Source organism: Chiloscyllium plagiosum, chromosome 11, assembly GCF_004010195.1.
Source record: "Chiloscyllium plagiosum isolate BGI_BamShark_2017 chromosome 11, ASM401019v2, whole genome shotgun sequence".
Taxonomy (NCBI): Eukaryota; Metazoa; Chordata; class Chondrichthyes; order Orectolobiformes; family Hemiscylliidae; genus Chiloscyllium; species Chiloscyllium plagiosum.
This window is the reverse complement of record NC_057720.1, coordinates 14,784,687-14,803,033: the sequence shown is the minus strand read 5'-3', so window position 1 is coordinate 14,803,033 and position 18,347 is coordinate 14,784,687. Positions and strand designations below refer to the sequence as shown.

General features: G+C 41.3%; 1 protein-coding gene across 5 annotated transcripts in view; it reads left to right on the top strand.

Annotated features, from left to right (window-relative positions):
• LOC122554159 (kynurenine--oxoglutarate transaminase 3-like) overlaps positions 1–18,347 on the top strand; it is an 82,712-nt gene that overhangs the window by 43,189 nt on the left and 21,176 nt on the right. For all 5 annotated transcript variants that reach the window (XM_043698735.1, XM_043698734.1, XM_043698737.1 and 2 more), the window contains 4 exons: positions 3,836–3,967; positions 5,927–6,047; positions 7,922–7,998; positions 11,680–11,769. In XM_043698735.1, coding sequence (XP_043554670.1) covers positions 3,836–3,967; positions 5,927–6,047; positions 7,922–7,998; positions 11,680–11,769 — 420 coding nt within the window. The remainder of the gene's footprint in view (positions 1–3,835; positions 3,968–5,926; positions 6,048–7,921; positions 7,999–11,679; positions 11,770–18,347) is intronic.

Genomic DNA, 18,347 nt, shown 5'->3' with positions numbered 1-18,347 from the left:
CCAAGCCACACATCCTAAGTCATGTCTCACCGCATCATAATTTCCCTGACCCCAGCTATAACTCTTGCCCTGTAGTACACACTTATCCCTCTCCATCACGAGAGTAAAAATCACCGTATTATGGTCACTATCCCCAAAGTGCTCACCTACCTTTAATTCTAACACCTGGCCTGGTTCGTTACCCAGAACCAAATCCAGTATGGCCTCACCTCTTGTTGGCCTGTCTACATATTGTGTCAGGAAACTCTCCTGCACACATTGAACAAACACTGTCCCATCTAACGAACTTGAGCTATAGCTTTCCCAATCAATATCAGGAAAGTTAAAGTCCCCCATAACAACCACCCTATTACTTTCTCTCTTCTCTTGCATCATCCTCGCAATCCTTTCTTCTACGTTTCTAGGACTATTAGGAGGCCTGTAAAAAACTCCTAACAGGGTGAGCTCACCTTTCCTATTCCTAACCTCAGCCCAAACTACCTCAGATGGCAAGTCCTCATCCATCGTCCTTTCCACCACTGTAATATTATCTTTGACAAGCAATGCCACACCTCCCCCTCTTTTACCCCCCCCTCTGCCCCTACTCAAACATTTAAATCCTGGAACCTGCACCAGCCAATCCTGTCCCTGTTCTAGCCATGTCTCCGTAATAGCCACAACATCGAAGTCCCAGGTACCAACCCACGCTGCAAGTTCACCTACCTTATTTCGTATACTTCTTGCATTGAAGTATACACACTTCAAGCCACTTTCCTGTTTACAGACACCCTCCTTGGGAATTGATGCCATGTTCCTAACCTCCTACACTCCAGGCCCTGCACCCTGCAGCTACAATCTGGGTTCCCATGCCCCTGCAGAGTTAGTTTAAACCCCCGCCAAGAGCACTAGCAAACCTCCCCCCAAGGATACTGGTGCCCCTCAGGTTCAGGTGTAGACCATTCTGTTTATAGAGGTCCCACCGTCCCCAGGAAGAACCCCAGTTATCCAAAAACCGGAATCCCTCCCTTCTGCACCATCCCTGTAGCCACGCATTTAAGTGTTTTCTTTCCCTATTCCTCGAATCTCTATCATGTGGCACGGGTAACAAACCAGAGACAACAACTGTGTTCGTTCTAACTCTGAGCTTCCAACCTAGCTTCCTGAAAGCCTGTCTAACATCCTCGGCACTCCTCCTACCTATGTCGTTGGTGCCAATATGGACCACGACTTCGGGCTGCTCCCCCTCCCCCTCCAGGACCCGGAGGGTCCTTCGCGCTTTTAAAGGGGGAAAAATCCTACCCAGGTAAGCTTACACTAACTGCTTCCGTGTCTCGGCTGCCCCTCTGGTCGTCGTCACTTCCCGCTGGTGCTCCCGCTCTTTCTGTGAAGAGAGAGTGAAAGAGAAAAAAAAAACACCGCTGCCCGCTACCGGTAAGCACTTTTAAAACCAAACGGTCTTACCTTCGCTGCTGCTCGCACTGGAAATGACCGACCGCTTCGAAGGGTGAGTAATACTCACCGCTTTCCTTCCCGGCTGCCCCTCTGGTCGTCGTCACTTCCCGCTGGTGCTCCCGCTCTTTCTGTGAAGAGAGAGTGAAAGAGAAAAAAAAAACACCGCTGCCCGCTACCGGTAAGCACTTTTAAAACCAAACGGTCTTACCTTCGTTTCAGTCAGAGGTAAGTGCCTGAATTGCTACAAGGTTCATCTGACCTCCGACGTTAATTTTAGCAGAACCTCAGGAAGGTGGTACATTCTGACTGTCCACACAGTTTCTATTAGCGGTCAATTGGAGATGCACATAAATACTATCACATTATGTAATATGCTCTAAATTTTTGCTCGTTGTCCATTTTATGGGGACATCGATCACTTAATGCCCTGGTGAACATGATACACTGTTTGCTTGTTTGAAGATACACAAAATACTCAGTCCTGAAGATCAGCAATAATCTCATGAATGACAGAAGATAAAACATGAGAAATAGGAACTGGTGTGGAGATAGAGTCTGTTTCACCGTTCAGACCCTTCCATATCCCTTGGCTTCCTGAGAGATCAAAACAGGCAAGATGAAGTGAAATTACTTACTCCTGCACCTATTTTCTGATATCTAATATAAATATTTCTCAGAAAGAGAAATTCTGCAAGTATAATTGTTTCCAGTTTCACTATCTAGACCTCGGTTGGTAATTTTTATCTAAAGCTAAGTAAACTTTGGAGTTTCGCTAAATAAAGAGATGATCACATTGAGATGTGCAAGATTCTGAAGGTGTTTGACAAGGTAGACACTAAGACACTGATTCACCCTGACTGAGAAATCTAAAACATAATCTTAGAGCCGCAATCTCAGGATATGGTGGCAATCATTCAGGATTGAGGTGATGGAAAATGTCTTCATTGAAATTATTGTGAACCTTTCGTATTCTCCATCTGTAATGGTTAGTGGATGATACATTGAGTATCTTCAAGGGAGAGAGAGATTTTTGATTTCTTAGGCTAGTCCTTCCAAATTTGTTCCTAATGTGACCCAATTTAATCTTTGAGAAATAGTGACATTCTGGGTTTGAGGGCAGGTGGTGTCGGGAATTATTGGGGGTAAAAGAGAGTTCTTGGCATTGTGGTTCCAGCTTTGCTTAACACAAGCTTCTAGCGATAGGTTCTGTCTATTGGAGGATATATTCCAAGTCTGTCCAACAGACAAATGCACTGTCAAGGTTCAGCAGCTAAGCACAGCTGCAACTTCCTAACACCAGTTGCTGCAAGATAAACTGCCTAATGGCTGCAGGCCATGGTTCAGAAGCACAGAAATGATACAGCTCAGAAGGGAGGCTTTTGACCTATCTTGTCCATGCCAACCCAAAGACACCTGGATGCCCTTTCTAATCCCAATTTCCTGCCCATGGCCCATAGCCCTGAAGCTTATAACAGTAAAGGTGCAGATCTTTTTAAGAGGGTTTAGCGTTTTCTGTATCCTGGTTGCTTTCTCAGAATCAGAACTGTTGAGATGCAGAAGAAAGCTGTTCAGCCCATCATGGCTTGCACCAGCTCTTCAAACAAGCATCATTACCTATTGCCGTTCTCCTGCTTTGCCCCCCCATAGCTTTGTACACTACTATTCATTCAATACCTGCTTGAATACTTCCATTAATGCTTCCTTCTCGTCAGTGCATTCCATATCCTAACTACTCGCTGTGTAAAAATGTGTTTTCTCACATCATCCTTGTTTCTTTTGCATCTCACTTCTCATTAGCATAGTCCTCTTGAAAGCAATGTCACAACAGTTGTTTGGGGTGATGAGGAAGTTACTGAGTTGGGGAGGGGACTGGGGAAGAGAGTTGCGGGAGAAGAAATTTTGAGTGGGTCTGGGGTAACCAAATTGGGGAATGGGAGATTTGATTAGTGGAGGGTGGAGTTGATGAGCGGGGAGGGAGGAGGGATAGGTGTTGAGTGAGGGGTCGATAGTTTTGCCACAACCATTTCAAAGATTGTGATGTGGCCCAGGAGCCAAAAATCCTCCTGGTATTTCATTAGAACCTTGGCGTCTGTCTCAAAACTGTACAGCTAAAGTCTTCCCTTGACAGTTTCCATTGCTGCCTCAGAGCTGACGTCCCCATGGTTTGGGAGCCCCTGACCTTGGAAACCAAATGATTTGGGGAGCTGATGGGAAAATGAAGTTGAGGGAGAAGATCAGCTGCAGTGATATTGATTGATTGATGGAGCAGGCTTGAGGGGTTGAGTGGTTTACTTCTCCTATTTGCTATGATCATATGTTTTTAAATATTTCCCACTATTTGTTTGTTGTAAATGCTAGATTTTCTGTTGGAGAGGTCAAATATACCATTTGTGTCTTCATTTAGGTACAAGAGAAAGTCGAGCAAGACATAAGCGATAGTGGAGATTGGAAACTCGATGAAGAAGAGCTTTCCGGTAAATTTAATTCTCGGACCAAAGCAATAATCATTAACACACCCAATAATCCATTGGGCAAGGTATGGCTTCAAAATCTAATCTTTGATTTTCTGAAAAGTTAAGCATCAAATAACAATCTCGCAGATGTGTAGCGGGCAGGACTTATGCAATTAATGGTTGGTCCCTGGGTAGTGTTGTAGATCAGGGACACCTAGGAGCTCAGGGCCATAATTCTTTGAAATTTGTGTTACAGGAAGACGGGGTGGTTGCGAAGGTGTTTGGCATCATTGCTCAGATCATTGAATATAGGAGTTGGGACATCATATTGAGGTCATACAGGATGTTGGTGAGACCTCTTCTGGAGTACTGGTTGCCTTCTTATAGGTATTATTAAATTCGAAAGGGTTCAGAAGAGGTTTACCAGGATGTTGCAGGGAACGGAAGGTTTGAGTTATAAAAAATGGTTGGGACGTTTTTCACTGGAGCATAGCAATTTGATAGGGTGACCTTTATAGAGGTTTATAAAATCATGAGGAGTATGAGTAGGGTAAATAGCCAAGGTCTTTTCCCTAAGGTGGGGGAGTTCAAGACTCGGGGTAAGGTTAGAGGAGAACAATGTGTAAAGAATAGGAAGGACAACTTTTTTACATAGAAAGTGGTTACGTGTGGAATGAACTGCCAGTGCACATGGTGGATGCAGGTACAGTTACAATGCTCAAAAGACATTTGAATAGGAAAGGTTTGGACTAAATACAGGCAGGTGGGACTAGTTTAGTTTAGAAACAGGCCCTTCAGCCCCAAAAACCCTCTGAAGAGTAACCTATTTCCCTAAGTTTACCCCTGACTAATGCACCTAACACTATGTGCAAGTTAGCATGGCCAATTCACCTGATCACCTTGGGATAGTGGGAGGAAACCCACATAGACACAGGGAGAATGTGCAAACCCCACACAGACAGTTGCCTGAGACAGGAATCGAACCTGGGTCCCTGGTACTGAGAGGCAGCCGTGCTAACCACTGAGCCAAAGGGTCTGTTTTCACGCTATATGACTTTATGTTGGATCACATGTTCTACTTTTTAAATTTAAAATCAAATCAAATAACATTGTTTAGCAAGTACTGAACTCCATTCACATTCTTTCAAACAAAGACATTCTTATGCGCGTGGGAGAAATACTTCAACCACAAGTTATGTATTTCAGTTTACAGGGATTTAATAGATAACTTTTGACTAATTTGAAGGCTATAACACACCTAGTATTTTAATTGCCTTGATTTGATTCGATTTATTACTGTCAAATGTACCAAGATGTAGTGAAAAGTATTGTTTTGCGGTGCTCGTTAGACAAATCATACTTTACATATGTACATCAGGGTAATAGAACAGAATGCAGAAAACAGTGTTACAGGTACAGAGAAGGTGCAGAGAAAACTCTAATATACGAGAGGTCCACTCAAAAGTTTGATAACGGCAGGGAAGAAACTGTTCTTAAATCTGTTGGTATGTGTTGTCTTTTACATCATCTGCCCGATGGAAAAGGGTGGAAGAGATTATAACCAGGGTGGGAGGGATCTTTGATTATATGCTGATCATTGTTGAATGGCTTGAGTGTTCCTTTTGCTGCTTCTTTAAATCCTGGACGTTTTCTCTGAGTTGACACCACGTGCTTCTGTTTTCTGAAAGTAACACAGCTTCCACTGCTGCTGTCTTATCAAATGTTGCTTGTTCTTCAAATCTACAGTAAGAGGTTCTGTATCTATTATTGCTCTTATAAATAAAAAGGATGATGATGATGCAAGGCCCGGCCTGGAGGTTTTATTGATAAACGAATTGGCATGTGTTCTTTGATTGCATTTGTTTTGATAGATTAGCCTGAGCTTGCAATGCTGTGTGCCATTTGACTGCTTTTTTTTAAAGCTTGGTTTTTGCAGCATTTTAAAAGAACAAATTCATTTTTTTTAACACTCCTTGTCTAAGAACTAGTGTTTTGGCTGGAGTTCCCCATCGTATTCTAATGCAGTGTGGTTCATGTATTAGGTATTTAAAATGGAAGAACTGAAGATGATTGCAGACCTGTGTATTAAGCATGATGTTCTCTGCATCAGTGATGAAGTGTATGAGTGGCTCGTGTACAATGGACATAAGCACATCAAAATAGGTAATACTGAGGAAATGGGCTTATACTGGTGTATGCACACATTCTGCAGCAATGATTAGTTCTTTTAGCCTACTCTCTGGTATCCTTAAACTTTTCTACTTCTCTCTCCCCTTTCTAAGGCAATCCATAAATTCCACATCTTTTAAAATTATTTAGTCATCTGTCCTAATAGTTCTTCCTTTGGCTCAATGTCAGTCTCTGTTTGATTGTATTCCTGTGGAGACCTGAGGGCTGTAGGGCATTTTCCTATATTAAAAGCCTTGTATTAATATTAGGTTATTTTAAGAGGCTTGTCATGATAGGACAGGAGGTCATATCTTTTTACTAGCCATTATGTAAGCATTTTCCAAGAAAACCCGTTGAGGTAAAAACCGCTTGGTGAAGGTCTCAACCCCAAGTAAGATCTATCAAGAAGTATTTCTCAGGTTTTCTGAGATTCACTGCCTTGAGTCTCCTGGTTGATAGTTAGATGCACAGCACATGTTGTGACTGTCCTAAAACCACTCGAGACCAACTAGGTGTCAGTTCCCACCTTTTAATGATAAATGGAAATTATCTGGTTTTGTTATTGAAATGGATCTTTTTCATTTGATTAGATTAGATTAGATTAGATTACTTACAGTGTGGAAACAGGCCCTTCGGCCTAACAAATCCACACCGACCCGCCGAAGCGCAACCCACCCATACCCCTACATTTACCCCTTTAACCTAACACTACAGGCAATTCACCTGACCCGTTGAACCCGGGTCTCTGGCGCTGTGAGGCAGCAGTGCTAACTACTGTGCCACCGTGCCGCCCATTTTACTAGGCTTCATGTTTTTTCCTGTTATGGCTGTGAAATGCTTTTTCCTTTTGCCTGTGTTCTGCTCAAAAGCCTCTTTGATTATTGCTGGTGATGAGAGGGGAGAATCGTGACCTTCTGTTAAGCCTTTACTCTTCTTGTCTGATTTGACAGATTTACACGATTTCCTTGGGATTATTTTTTGAGCAAGATTGATTCTGGAAATAATTTAATCTTGCAGTCCCTCTGAAAGTCCCTTTTCCAGCATTGACTGACATTGTGGTTTATACTATGCCGTAGCTAATAGAATCATACAGCACGGAAACCTTAAACAATGGCAGTATAGTTAGTGCTGGCTGTGGGATATAGAATAGAAAATGGATGAACTTTAAATTAAATACGTTTGCTAGAGGATTTGAGAAACACATACTACATTATATAATCTGCATCTTTAGTTCTGCAAATGTTATAAATTATACAAAACCTGTTGCTGTCAGCAAATTAGGTGACTTTGTTCACTTCTGCTTACCTTTTCCTTTGTTCCATGGAGCAATTGAAGGTTTCCTTTTCCTTGATTAGGATTGCTCTCATCGTAGCTTTCACTCCTGAGCCTTAAGTTCTTTCTTACTTCACATGGGTCCTGTTTGCCCCTGATATTTTAATCAGACAGTCATGCTTCACAGTGTATTCAGGCAACTGAGTCTTGATTTCCCACAGTCGGCCTTTGCAGTGTAAGGACTGGTGTATCCTGTTATTCAACATTCAGGGTGGGATTTGCCAGGGCTTGATGTTAAGTGGGATAGCAGCTGGAAATCTGCCAAACAGTGGGACATTGTATCAAGGGGAGCACAGAATCCTCATTAAGCCTAATCCTTAACCAACATTCAAACCACAGCTCACTGGATGGTGGTCAGAAGCAGAGATTCCAACATCTTCCCAGGGTTTAGCCACACTCTGTCTTGACAATCTGAGCTATCTTGAGTTTCTCTGTGTTTTTACTATATTGAAGTGAACTTCCTTAAGTTGCTTACTTCTTTAACAGAGTTAGGTGGCCAGTTAATTTCACATTGATTTTGCCCTTTGCCTTCATAGGCACTTTGCCAGGCATGTGGGACAGGACTATTACCATTGGAAGTGCGGGGAAAACCTTTAGTGTGACTGGCTGGAAGGTGAGTATTTTAAAAACTTAACTGTTTCTTTGTTTTAAACTGTAAATGAATAGCTCACATAAGTCTCTTTCAGCTAGGGTCTTCAGAAATAAAGCTCCGATCACTAAGCTATGGCTCAGCGTGAAGCATTCTTGCCTTTTGAGTCAGAATGTTGTGGGTTCAAAACTGACGTGAACAGAATGCACTACTGAGGTGCAATTTTTAAACCAAGGCTCCATCTCTCTTCTGGTTATGAAGAAGGGTCACTGGGCCTGAAATGTTAACTCTGTTTCTCTCTCTCTCCACAAATGCTGCCAGACTTGCTGAGCTTCTCCAGCAATTTCTGTTCCATGTCTCTCTCTGTCTCTCTCTCTTTTCCTCTCTCACTTTCTGGCCAATCCAAGAAAACCCCAAGAAAAATATGAAGGACAACAGGGCAGTTATCCAAAGTTCCTGGGCAATTAATAGCCTTAAATGAGCATCACTCAAAACTGATAATCTGGCCATTATCACAGTGATGTTTGTGCGAGCTTGCAATGCACAAACCACTTTGTTTCCGATGTTACAAAAGTGACATTACTTCAACTTTGTGCAGCTTAAGTATTTTAGGAACATGGCTTTTAAATTCACATCCAGCAACAATGTGCCATTCATAGTAATTGTAAATAAGGATGGTAGGCCAAAGAAGTGGAAGTTCTTTGCGAGGAGCCCTTGAATAGTCTTCAGAATGTTGACTGTGTTTGGAATTTGAACATAAGTACCTAAGAACTAGGAGCAGGAGTAGGCCATCTGGCCCTTCGAGCCTGTCCTGCCATTCAATAAGGTCATGGCTGACCTTTTTGTGGTCTCCACTTCATGTACCCGTCCTCGCACCATAACCCTTAATTCCTTTAGTGTTCAAAACATTATCTAACTTAGCTTTCAAAATATTTACTGAGGAAGCCTCAACCACTTTCACTGGGCAGGGAATTCCGTAGATTCACAACCCTCTGGATTCAGTCCTAAATCTGTTCCCCCTAATTTTGAGGCAATGCCGTTTTGTCCTAGTTTCACCCGCCAGTGGAAACATTCTCTCTACTTCTATCTTATCTATTCCCTTCATAATTTTATATGTTTCGATAAGATCCCCCCTCATTCTTCTAAATTCCAATGAGTATAGTCTCAGTCTACTCAGTCTCTCCTCATAAACCAACCCTATCAACTCAGGAATCAACCTCATGAACCTCCTCATGCACCCCTTCTACTGCCAGTACATCCTTTCTCAGGTAACGGGACCAAAATTCCTCACCAGCACCCAATACAGTTGCAAAATAAACTCCCTGCTTTTAAACTCAATCCCTATAGCAATGAAGGACAACATTTCATTTGCCTTTTTAATTACCTGTTGCACCTGCAGACCAACTTTCTGTGATTCATTCACATGGACACCCAGGTCCCTTTGCAAAGCAGCGTGCTGCAATTTCTTACCATTCAAGTAATTGTCCTTTTTAGTGTGAGTCATACTGAAATGGATGACTTCATATTTATTAACATTGTATCCATATTAATATATAATCCATAAAATATATAATCCATTTGCCAGACCTTTGCCCACTCACTTAAACTATGTCCCTTTGCAACATCGCACAGTTGTCTGCATACTTTGCTCTACTACTCATCTCTATGTCATCCACAAATTTTGACATCCTACACGTGGTTCCCCAACTCCAAATCAGACATAAATTGTGAATAATTGTGGTCTCAACACTGATCTCTGAGGCACACCACTCGTCACTGATTGCCAACCAGAATAGCACTCATTTATCCCCACTCTTTGCTTCTTGTTGGTTAACCAATCCTCTATCTATACTAATATATTACTCATAATGCCTTGCATTTTTAATCTTATACAGCAGCCTTTTGTGTGGCAACTTGTCGAGTGCCTTTTGGAAATCTAGATATAGCATATCTACTGGGCCCCTGTTGTCCACTGTGTTCATAGAATTCCAAAAGATTAATTTAGCATGCCTGCCCTTCATGAACCCATGTTGCATTTGCCTAAAAGGACAATTTCTATCGAGATGCCTTGCTATTTCTTCATTGATAATAGACTCAAGCCTTTTCCCCACTACAGAAGTTAAGCTAACTGGTCTATAATACCCCATTTTTTGTCTACCTTCCTTTTTAAAACAATGGTGTCACATTTGCTGTTTTCGATCTGCTGGAACTGCCCCAGAGTCCAGTGAATTTCGGAAAATTACCACAAGTGCACTTGTTATTTTTCCCGCTGTCTCTTTTAGTACCCTGGGTTGCATTCCATCAGGGCAAGGAGACTTGTCTACCTTTAGGTCCATTAGCTCACCCAACACTACTTCTTTTCATGATAATGATAGTTTCTAGGTCCTCGCCTACCTTTGTCTCTTTGACAATTACTGGCGTGTTATCATGTCCTTCACTGTGAAGACCGACACAAAATACCTGTTCAATCCCTTGGCCATTTCCTCATATCCCATTACTAAATCCCGCTTCTCATCCTCTAAAGGACTAATGTTTACTTTAGCCACTCTTTATTGTTTTATATATTTATAGAAACTTTTGCTTTCTGTCTTTATATTCTGAGTTCGCTTTTTTCTCATAATCTATCTTATCTTTCTCTGTAGCTCTTTTTGTGCCTTTCTGTTGACCTTTAAAGTTTTCCCAATCTTCTAGTTTCCCACTGATCTTGGCCATTTTGTATGCCTTCTTTTTCAATTTGATAGTTTCCCTTATTTCCTTAGACACCCATGGCAGATTACCCCTTTTCTTACACATTACATACTGTTCAGGAAAACTATTGCTGATCCATTCAATGAACTCCTCCTCAAGGCTACCCTTACCAACCTGGTTCGACCAATCGACATGAAGCTTAAAATCTCCCATGATAATTGACGTACCATTTTTACAGGCATTCATTATTTCTTTGTTTATTGCCTGTTCCAATGTTATATTATTATTATTTGGTGGCCGATAGACTATACCTATCAATGACTTTTTTTTCCTAGAATTTCTAAAATTCCACCCAAATGGATTCAACCTTACTCTCCATCGAACCTATATCATCTCTCACCACCACTCTGATGTCATCCTTAAATATCAGAGCAAAGGTTTTTATCCCCATTATTTTAATAGACCCTACGTACTTTACTGTCATTTGTCCAACTGTAATCTCCCTTATGGGGTTGTCCTATCTGTCCTGCATTTGCCCAATCTCAGAACTTGCCTTTTACTTTCCTAGCAGATAACTATTAGGCAGAAGGCTATTTTAAGTTGCGCTGAAATCAGCCTGACCTTACTTTATAGCATATCATTGACATTGAAGCCTATTAGTTATTCAGAGCTAATGACCTTAAGATACAGCAAGGATGCTGTTTCCTTGCAACCATTTAAAATTACAATTGGTTTGTGAAAGTGCATCAAGAGCAGTTACAAGTGCAACTGCACACATGCAGATTAGTCACATTGGTCATTTTTAATGGTGACACCCTACCTCTCTGTATTGGGAACCAACACTTGGCAATATTTAATTGGCTGTGAAGCACTTTGGGTTATTCTGAGATTGTGAAAGATTCTGTATAACTGAATATTTTCTATTTTTTTTACTTTTCAAAAAAGGTTTCATCGAATTTTACAGAATGTAGTAGACCAAACATTTATAATGTGGCTTTTTAAAATCTCCTCTGACAGCTTGGTTGGTCGATTGGTCCAGCGCACCTGATAAAACATCTTCAGACTGTTCAACAAAACACCATTTATACTTGCAACACTCCTATTCAGGTAGGAAGACCTTTTAACTAGTGACTACAGAAAACAATTAGTACTCTGTTTGAATGGGTTATTCATAGAGGATTTCAGTCCAGGCAAAGGCCATTGGTCCCACCACATTTGTGATACAGCACTTTGACACAGCTATCCAATTAGTTCCACTTCCTGTCTTATTCTCCACTGTACTGAGTTTCTAATCCCCATGAATAATTTATGTAGTGCTGTTTGATTGCTTGAGTGTTTCACTTTTATTAGCTATGAAAACACTTTAGATAAGATTCCCTACAGTGTGAAAACAGGCCCTTCAGCTCAACAAGTCCACACCGACCCTCCGAAGAGCAACCCACCCAGGCCCATTCCCCATATTTACACCTGACTAATGCACCTAATTCTATGGGTAATTTAGCATGGCCAATTCACCTGACCTGCACATCTTTGGACTATGGAAGGAAACTGGAGCATCCGGAGGAAACCCATGCAGACACAGGGAGAAGGTGCTAACTCCACACCGAGATGGGAATTGAACCCAGGTCCCAGGCGCTGTGTGGCAACAGTGCTAATCACTGAGCCACCGTGCCACCCACTTTAAATGTACTAATGATGTCGTACAGACATTAGGACTGTATATCCTTTAACTGAAAGGAATGTCAACCACCAAAAATAGTTACACATATTTGGTTCATTTTCTCTGCAGCTGCATTCTGCCTACATTAGAAATTCAGCTACTTCACTTCTTGATTAACTACGTTATCTTCTTGTGCTCCTTTGTAAACTCAACTGCTGTGTTGGGCTCTAGATCTTGCCCGTTGCAACTCTGTAACTACTGGTCGGGACCTTCCTATTTTAGTCAAGCTTGGTCCATGGGAGAAATGGGAACTATGATCATGGAACAAACCTCATCCTTTGTCATTGCTTGCACAGCTGGGCTGCGTGGCTGTTTGTATTTTGTTTAACTTGTTCTTGTATTAAGTTTATAAAAATAACAATATTGACAATTATAACAGACTCCAGATGCAGCTGACCTCGGTGCTTTGGAGCAAGTTCTTTATTTTCATTGCATTCTGATGTTGTTAATTCACTGACATTTGAGGCTTTCAAAATGCACTCATGAAGTTTTGCTTTCTTTAGTTCAGATTTTTGAGGAATTATATTTAGGTGCAGGGATGGTGAAGATAGATCCAACATCTCTAGTGTATCTATGTCTGATTAGGATTTTCCTCCTTGCTACTGATAACTTTGTACCTGTGAGTGTAACTGCTGATTTATAGCAACTTACATTTATATAGGATCTGGTTCAGAAATATTTCACAAATGGCGCAGGGCATATGGGGCTGAGCACTGGGAATCAGCAGAGGTTAGGCACTTCTTTATCGTTTTTCTTAACTGAGTACAAGTAAAGGTTGTAGGAGTAAACGTATTCATTTGGGCTACACAATGATTCACATTTCTCCTTCAAAAATCTGCAAAAGTGATTTTGCTTTTCAGACATTTGCAGAGTTGAGTAGCATTTTGGTAGCTATTGACTTGGAAGCCTTGCTCTCCAAATTTTTGCCTTTTATGGGTGTGTAAAAGTTCCAACTAAATGTCCATTTCCATACACATTGTTCAATATCACATCTTCTTTCAGTATTTGCTAAACAATGCCCTACACTCCTTGACATTCGATTGATTTTAAAATACACTGCCAATATCAGCACTTCAGACCTTTGACTAGCAGGGTGCAGGGACAGAAGGTCCTGTGGTTTATGTGCATATAATAACTTCCAATGTATCATTAACACCTCGTGACACAAAGCTTGATGCTTCTTGATAGACAAGTTGTTACCATTTTGAGCAATTTCTAGTAAACTCCTCCCAGTCATAGAGTCATAGAGATGTACAACACGAAAACAGACCCTTTGGTCCAACTCGTCCATTCCAACTAGACATCCTAACCTAATCTAGTCCCATTTGCCAGCACCCAGCCCATATCCCTCCAAACCCTTACTATTCATATACCCATCCAGATGCCTTTTAAATTGTTGCAGTTGTACCAGCCTTCACCACTTCCTCTGGCAGCTCATTCCATACACGCACCACCCTCTGCATGAAAAAGTTGTCACTGAGGTCTATTTTAAATTTTTCCCCTTTCATCCTCTAGTTATGAACTCCTCCACTCCAGGGAAAGAAAAACGTTGTCTATTTACCCTATCCATGCCCATCGTGATTTTATAAACCTCTATAAGGTCACCCCTCAGCCTCCAATACTCAAGAGTAAATAGCCCCAGTTTTTTCAGCCTCTCCCTCTAGCTCAAACCCTCCAACCCTGGCAACAATCCTTGTAAGTCTTTTCTGAACCCTTTCAAGTTTCACGACGTTCCTTCTGATCATTAAGGTCAATGCTGACATTATCAAGGAGAGCTGCAGATTGTCTTTGAAGTGTTTTCTTTATCATTGCCTGGAACATGAACCATTGGGAGTTGAAGAACAGAGCCTGGTGAGGATGAAAGTTCTCAGTTATTGCAATACAATGTCAAACCATTGTTTTTTGATAGAGCTTTGCCTGAATACTTATGACTGCACCATTTCAAATACGCAGCTCACTGTCACCTTTTAAAAGGCAACTAGAGATGGGCAATCATTGCTAACCCGCCAACGATGCTCATGTCCAGCTAGTGAATAAAAAATAATTTTAATTTTATTAACCACCTACCTACACGGGCTTGATCATAATTCATTCGTTCATGTGATGAGGGTATCTCTGGCTAGGCCAGTATTTATTACCTATCCCATATTACCCAGAAGGCAGTTAAGAGTCAACCACATTGCTGTGGGTCTAGAGTCAGATGTAGACCGTCCAGGGTAAGGATGGCAGATTTCCTTCTCCAAAGAACATGAGTGAACTAGATAGATTTTCCTTACAATCAACGATGGATTCATGATCATCATTAGACTCTTAATTGCAGATTTTAAAAAAAATTCAAATTCCACAATGAGGATTCAAACTCAGGTCTCTAGAACAACACCTGGATTAACAGCACAGTGATAATATCACTGGGAAGGGAGTGACCATCATCCCTCCACCCACACCCCCCCACCACCTCCCCAAGATATATTACATCGGTTGATTCCCCTTTATCAGTTTGTTAGAAACATCCTCAAAAAGCTTCAACAAGTTTGTCAGCCATGAAAATTCATGCTGACTATATCCATCAGATCATTTTTTTATCCATGTATGGTGGTCATGTCCTTTATAATTGAATACAGAGGTTGAATTTAAAATTACAGCAAATAGTTGTACTTAAAATGCAGTGGGACACTGAATTATCATTGCCTAAGCTGGAGGTCCACTTAACATTCATCCCATTACTTGTGAATTCATTGCATTAATCGACCTAATAAATGGAATGGAATGGAATGGAAAATCTGGAACACGTGCCTTCAGCATCTGGACTGGGATAGTGCAAGGCTAAATGATAGTCCCTTTACTAGATACAAGCTAACTGACAATGGTATTCATCTCAAAGATCAGCTTTGAGGGTGTCAGTATTAAATACTATTTAGGTGTAAACCTCTTTAGTCTTAGTCCCCTCCATGCCAAAACTATGGAGGATTTGGATAGGCTTAGTAATTGGGTAAGAATGTGGCTGATGGAAAATAATGCGGCGAAATGTCAGTTTATACACTTTGGTAGCTGAAACAGATGTGCAGAGTATTTCTTAAATTATGAGAGTTCGGAAAGCGTAGATGTGCAAAAGCCCTTGAGTTACCTCATCAATAAGTCACTGAAGTCTAACATGTAGGTACAGACAAAAGTTAAAGAGACTAATGAAATGTTAGCTTTTATTGCAAGAGGATTAGAGAACAGTAAGTGAAGTCCTCCTAAAGTTGTATGGGAACTTGGTTAGACTGCATCTGGAATATTATGTGCAGTTTGATCCCCTTATGTCAGGAACAATCTTATTGTCACAGAGAAAATGCAACAAAGATTCACTGGACATGTTCCTGGGCTGACAGTACTGTCCTATAAAGCAAGATTGTGCCAACTAGGCCTATTTTCTCTGGCGTTTTGAAGACTGAGAGGTGACCAAGATACTTAAAGAGACAAGTATTTATCTCCCTTCTTTTGGGAGTCAAGAACCAGAGGGTTAAATTCTAAATATAAGGGGAATGCCCATTTAGGACTGTGATGGAGAGAACTTTTCATTGTACTCAGAGGATTGTGAAGCCACAGAGGATGTTGTGAAACTTGAAAGGATTCAGAAAATATTTACAAGGATGTCACCAGAATTGGAGGGTTTGAGCTAGAGGGAGATGCTGAATAGGCTGGATCTGTTTTCCCTGGAGCATTGGAGGCTGAGCCATGACCTTATAGAGATTTATAAAATCATAAGGGGCATGGATAGGGTAAATAGACAAGGTCCTTTCCCTGGGGTGGGAGAGTCCAGAACTAGAGGGCATAGGTTTGGGGTGAGAGGGGAAAGATTTAAAAGAGACCTAAAGAGGCAGCCTTTACAATGCAGAGAGTGGTCTGTATGTAATGAACTGCCAGAGGAAGTGGTGGAGGCTGGTACAATTAAACATTTAAAAGGCATCTGGATGGACATATGAATAGGAAGGGTTTCGAGGGATATGGGCCAAGTGCTGGCAAATGGGACCAGATTAGGTTGGGATATCTGGTCGGCATGGACGAGTTGGACTGAAGGGTCTATTCCAGTGCTGTACATCTCTATGATTCTATGAGAAGGCTATGGAAGCTCAGTCTGTGAGTATATCTAAAGTAGAAATTAATAGATTTTTGATTATTAATGGCATTGTAGGGATGGGGCAGCTAAAAGGCATTAAAGTATTTGATAAGCAGTGATCTTATTAAATGACAGAGCAGATCCAGTGGGCTGAATGGCCTTGCTTCTGTTCCTATGTTCCTGTTTTCAATCATGATTAAAATTCTCGGTTAGCTTTTGCTATTTTCCTGAGTTGACAGATGTTGCAGGTCTCAACCTGATGGAACATCATTCCAAGGGAATTCCTGGGCTGGAGATCATTCTCAAAGTTCCACATTGGAAGAAGTAATACAATTTTATATCTACTGTTTTACACGTGCCTCAGACAAGGCATCCATTTGTGTTTTGATTTATCCAGAAGTTTCATTCAGTGCAAGGCTTGAAGTTCAGAGAGGCATTTGTTGTAGCCAAGTGGTCCTTAGATGTCTCTCTGTTATGGTCATATGGTCTAAACACTATACATCTAAAATATTCAGTGCAGTGCAAGAAATGCATTGAAATCTTTTATGTCAAGTTCTGTCTATGGCAAAGTGCACTTGGGAAAGTGGCAACGTTACCCTGTAGTATCTGTTATGGCATTAGGTTTGTTGTGAAGTGGATCACCAATGCAATGAAATGATCTGTTTGTAAATTAAGTCCTTTCACTTCCTAACTCTCTCTGTTTCATTTTATTTCTACACCTGAGTATATTTGGTGAAGTGTCAAAAAACTCACTGGTCCAGATCTTGTAGTCTCAAGGTAGGTAGAGAGGCCTGATGAATCCTGAAAAGTGATTGCTGGGACCCCTTGGAGATAGCTAAGTAATTGTCTGGGATGTTTAAACTTGTGATGGGCAATTACTTGGCACTTAATCCCTCCAAAAATGTCTCCTACTCTCTGAAATCTCAGACTTGCCTGAAGGGTTATACCCGAAACGTCGACTTCTCCACCAGCTGATGCTGCCTGGGGGCTTGCTGTGTTCTTCCAGCCTGCTGCCTGTCTACTCTGGATTCCAGCATCTGCAGTTTTGTTTTTGTTTCTGCCTTAATAGTTGGCCAGGAAAGATTTAGAGGAACTAAAAGCAGTCAATGATAAATACGCCCTAATGTCTCCCCAAGCCACCATATCCACTGTGGCCCCTTACCCAATCTTGTCACTCTGTCTCCTTGCCATCCACTTTGTAGCCCTACCCATCTACATCATCCCTTATTCACTTACGTGACATTATTTATTTATTAATTTACTAAAAAGGCGTTTAAGCTAATCAGTGTGTTATTCAATGATTTAACCTATCACCAATTATTGCTTGACAGTCTTACTGTGAGGATTCAGCTGGACTGAAGATTTGCTCTCCATTTCCTGGTCCTGTGGTATCTGTAGTTTGGCCCAGAAATGTGGGGGGCAGATGCAGGCTAATAAAGTAGGTCTGAGGGCAGAAACCTGGCAGTAGTTGATGCTCTTGGAAGATTCATGCTGCAATTGCAAGCTCCAGTCACTGTTGGATACAACCCGTGATCTCTTCATTTGTGCTAGAATGTCAGATGAGTTATGCTTTGAGGGAGAGTTAAAAAAAAGCATAATTGAGCCCTGTTTAAACTATTCCTCTTTCATGTAGTTTCAGTTCTTTACCTTCTCCTTGACCTGCCTGTAAAGTCATGGGCTATCTTCAGGTTTAGATTTCAAAAGAACACAATATCCATTATACATTAACTAAGTACTGCTGTAGTTAGTCATAGATATACCAGACTCTGGCTTATAATTACGTGAGGTAAGGACTAATATATCTTCAGCTGTTCATGTCCATGCTGTAGTCTCGCCTGGAGCAGAGTTTGAGAGTTCAGAGTGTTC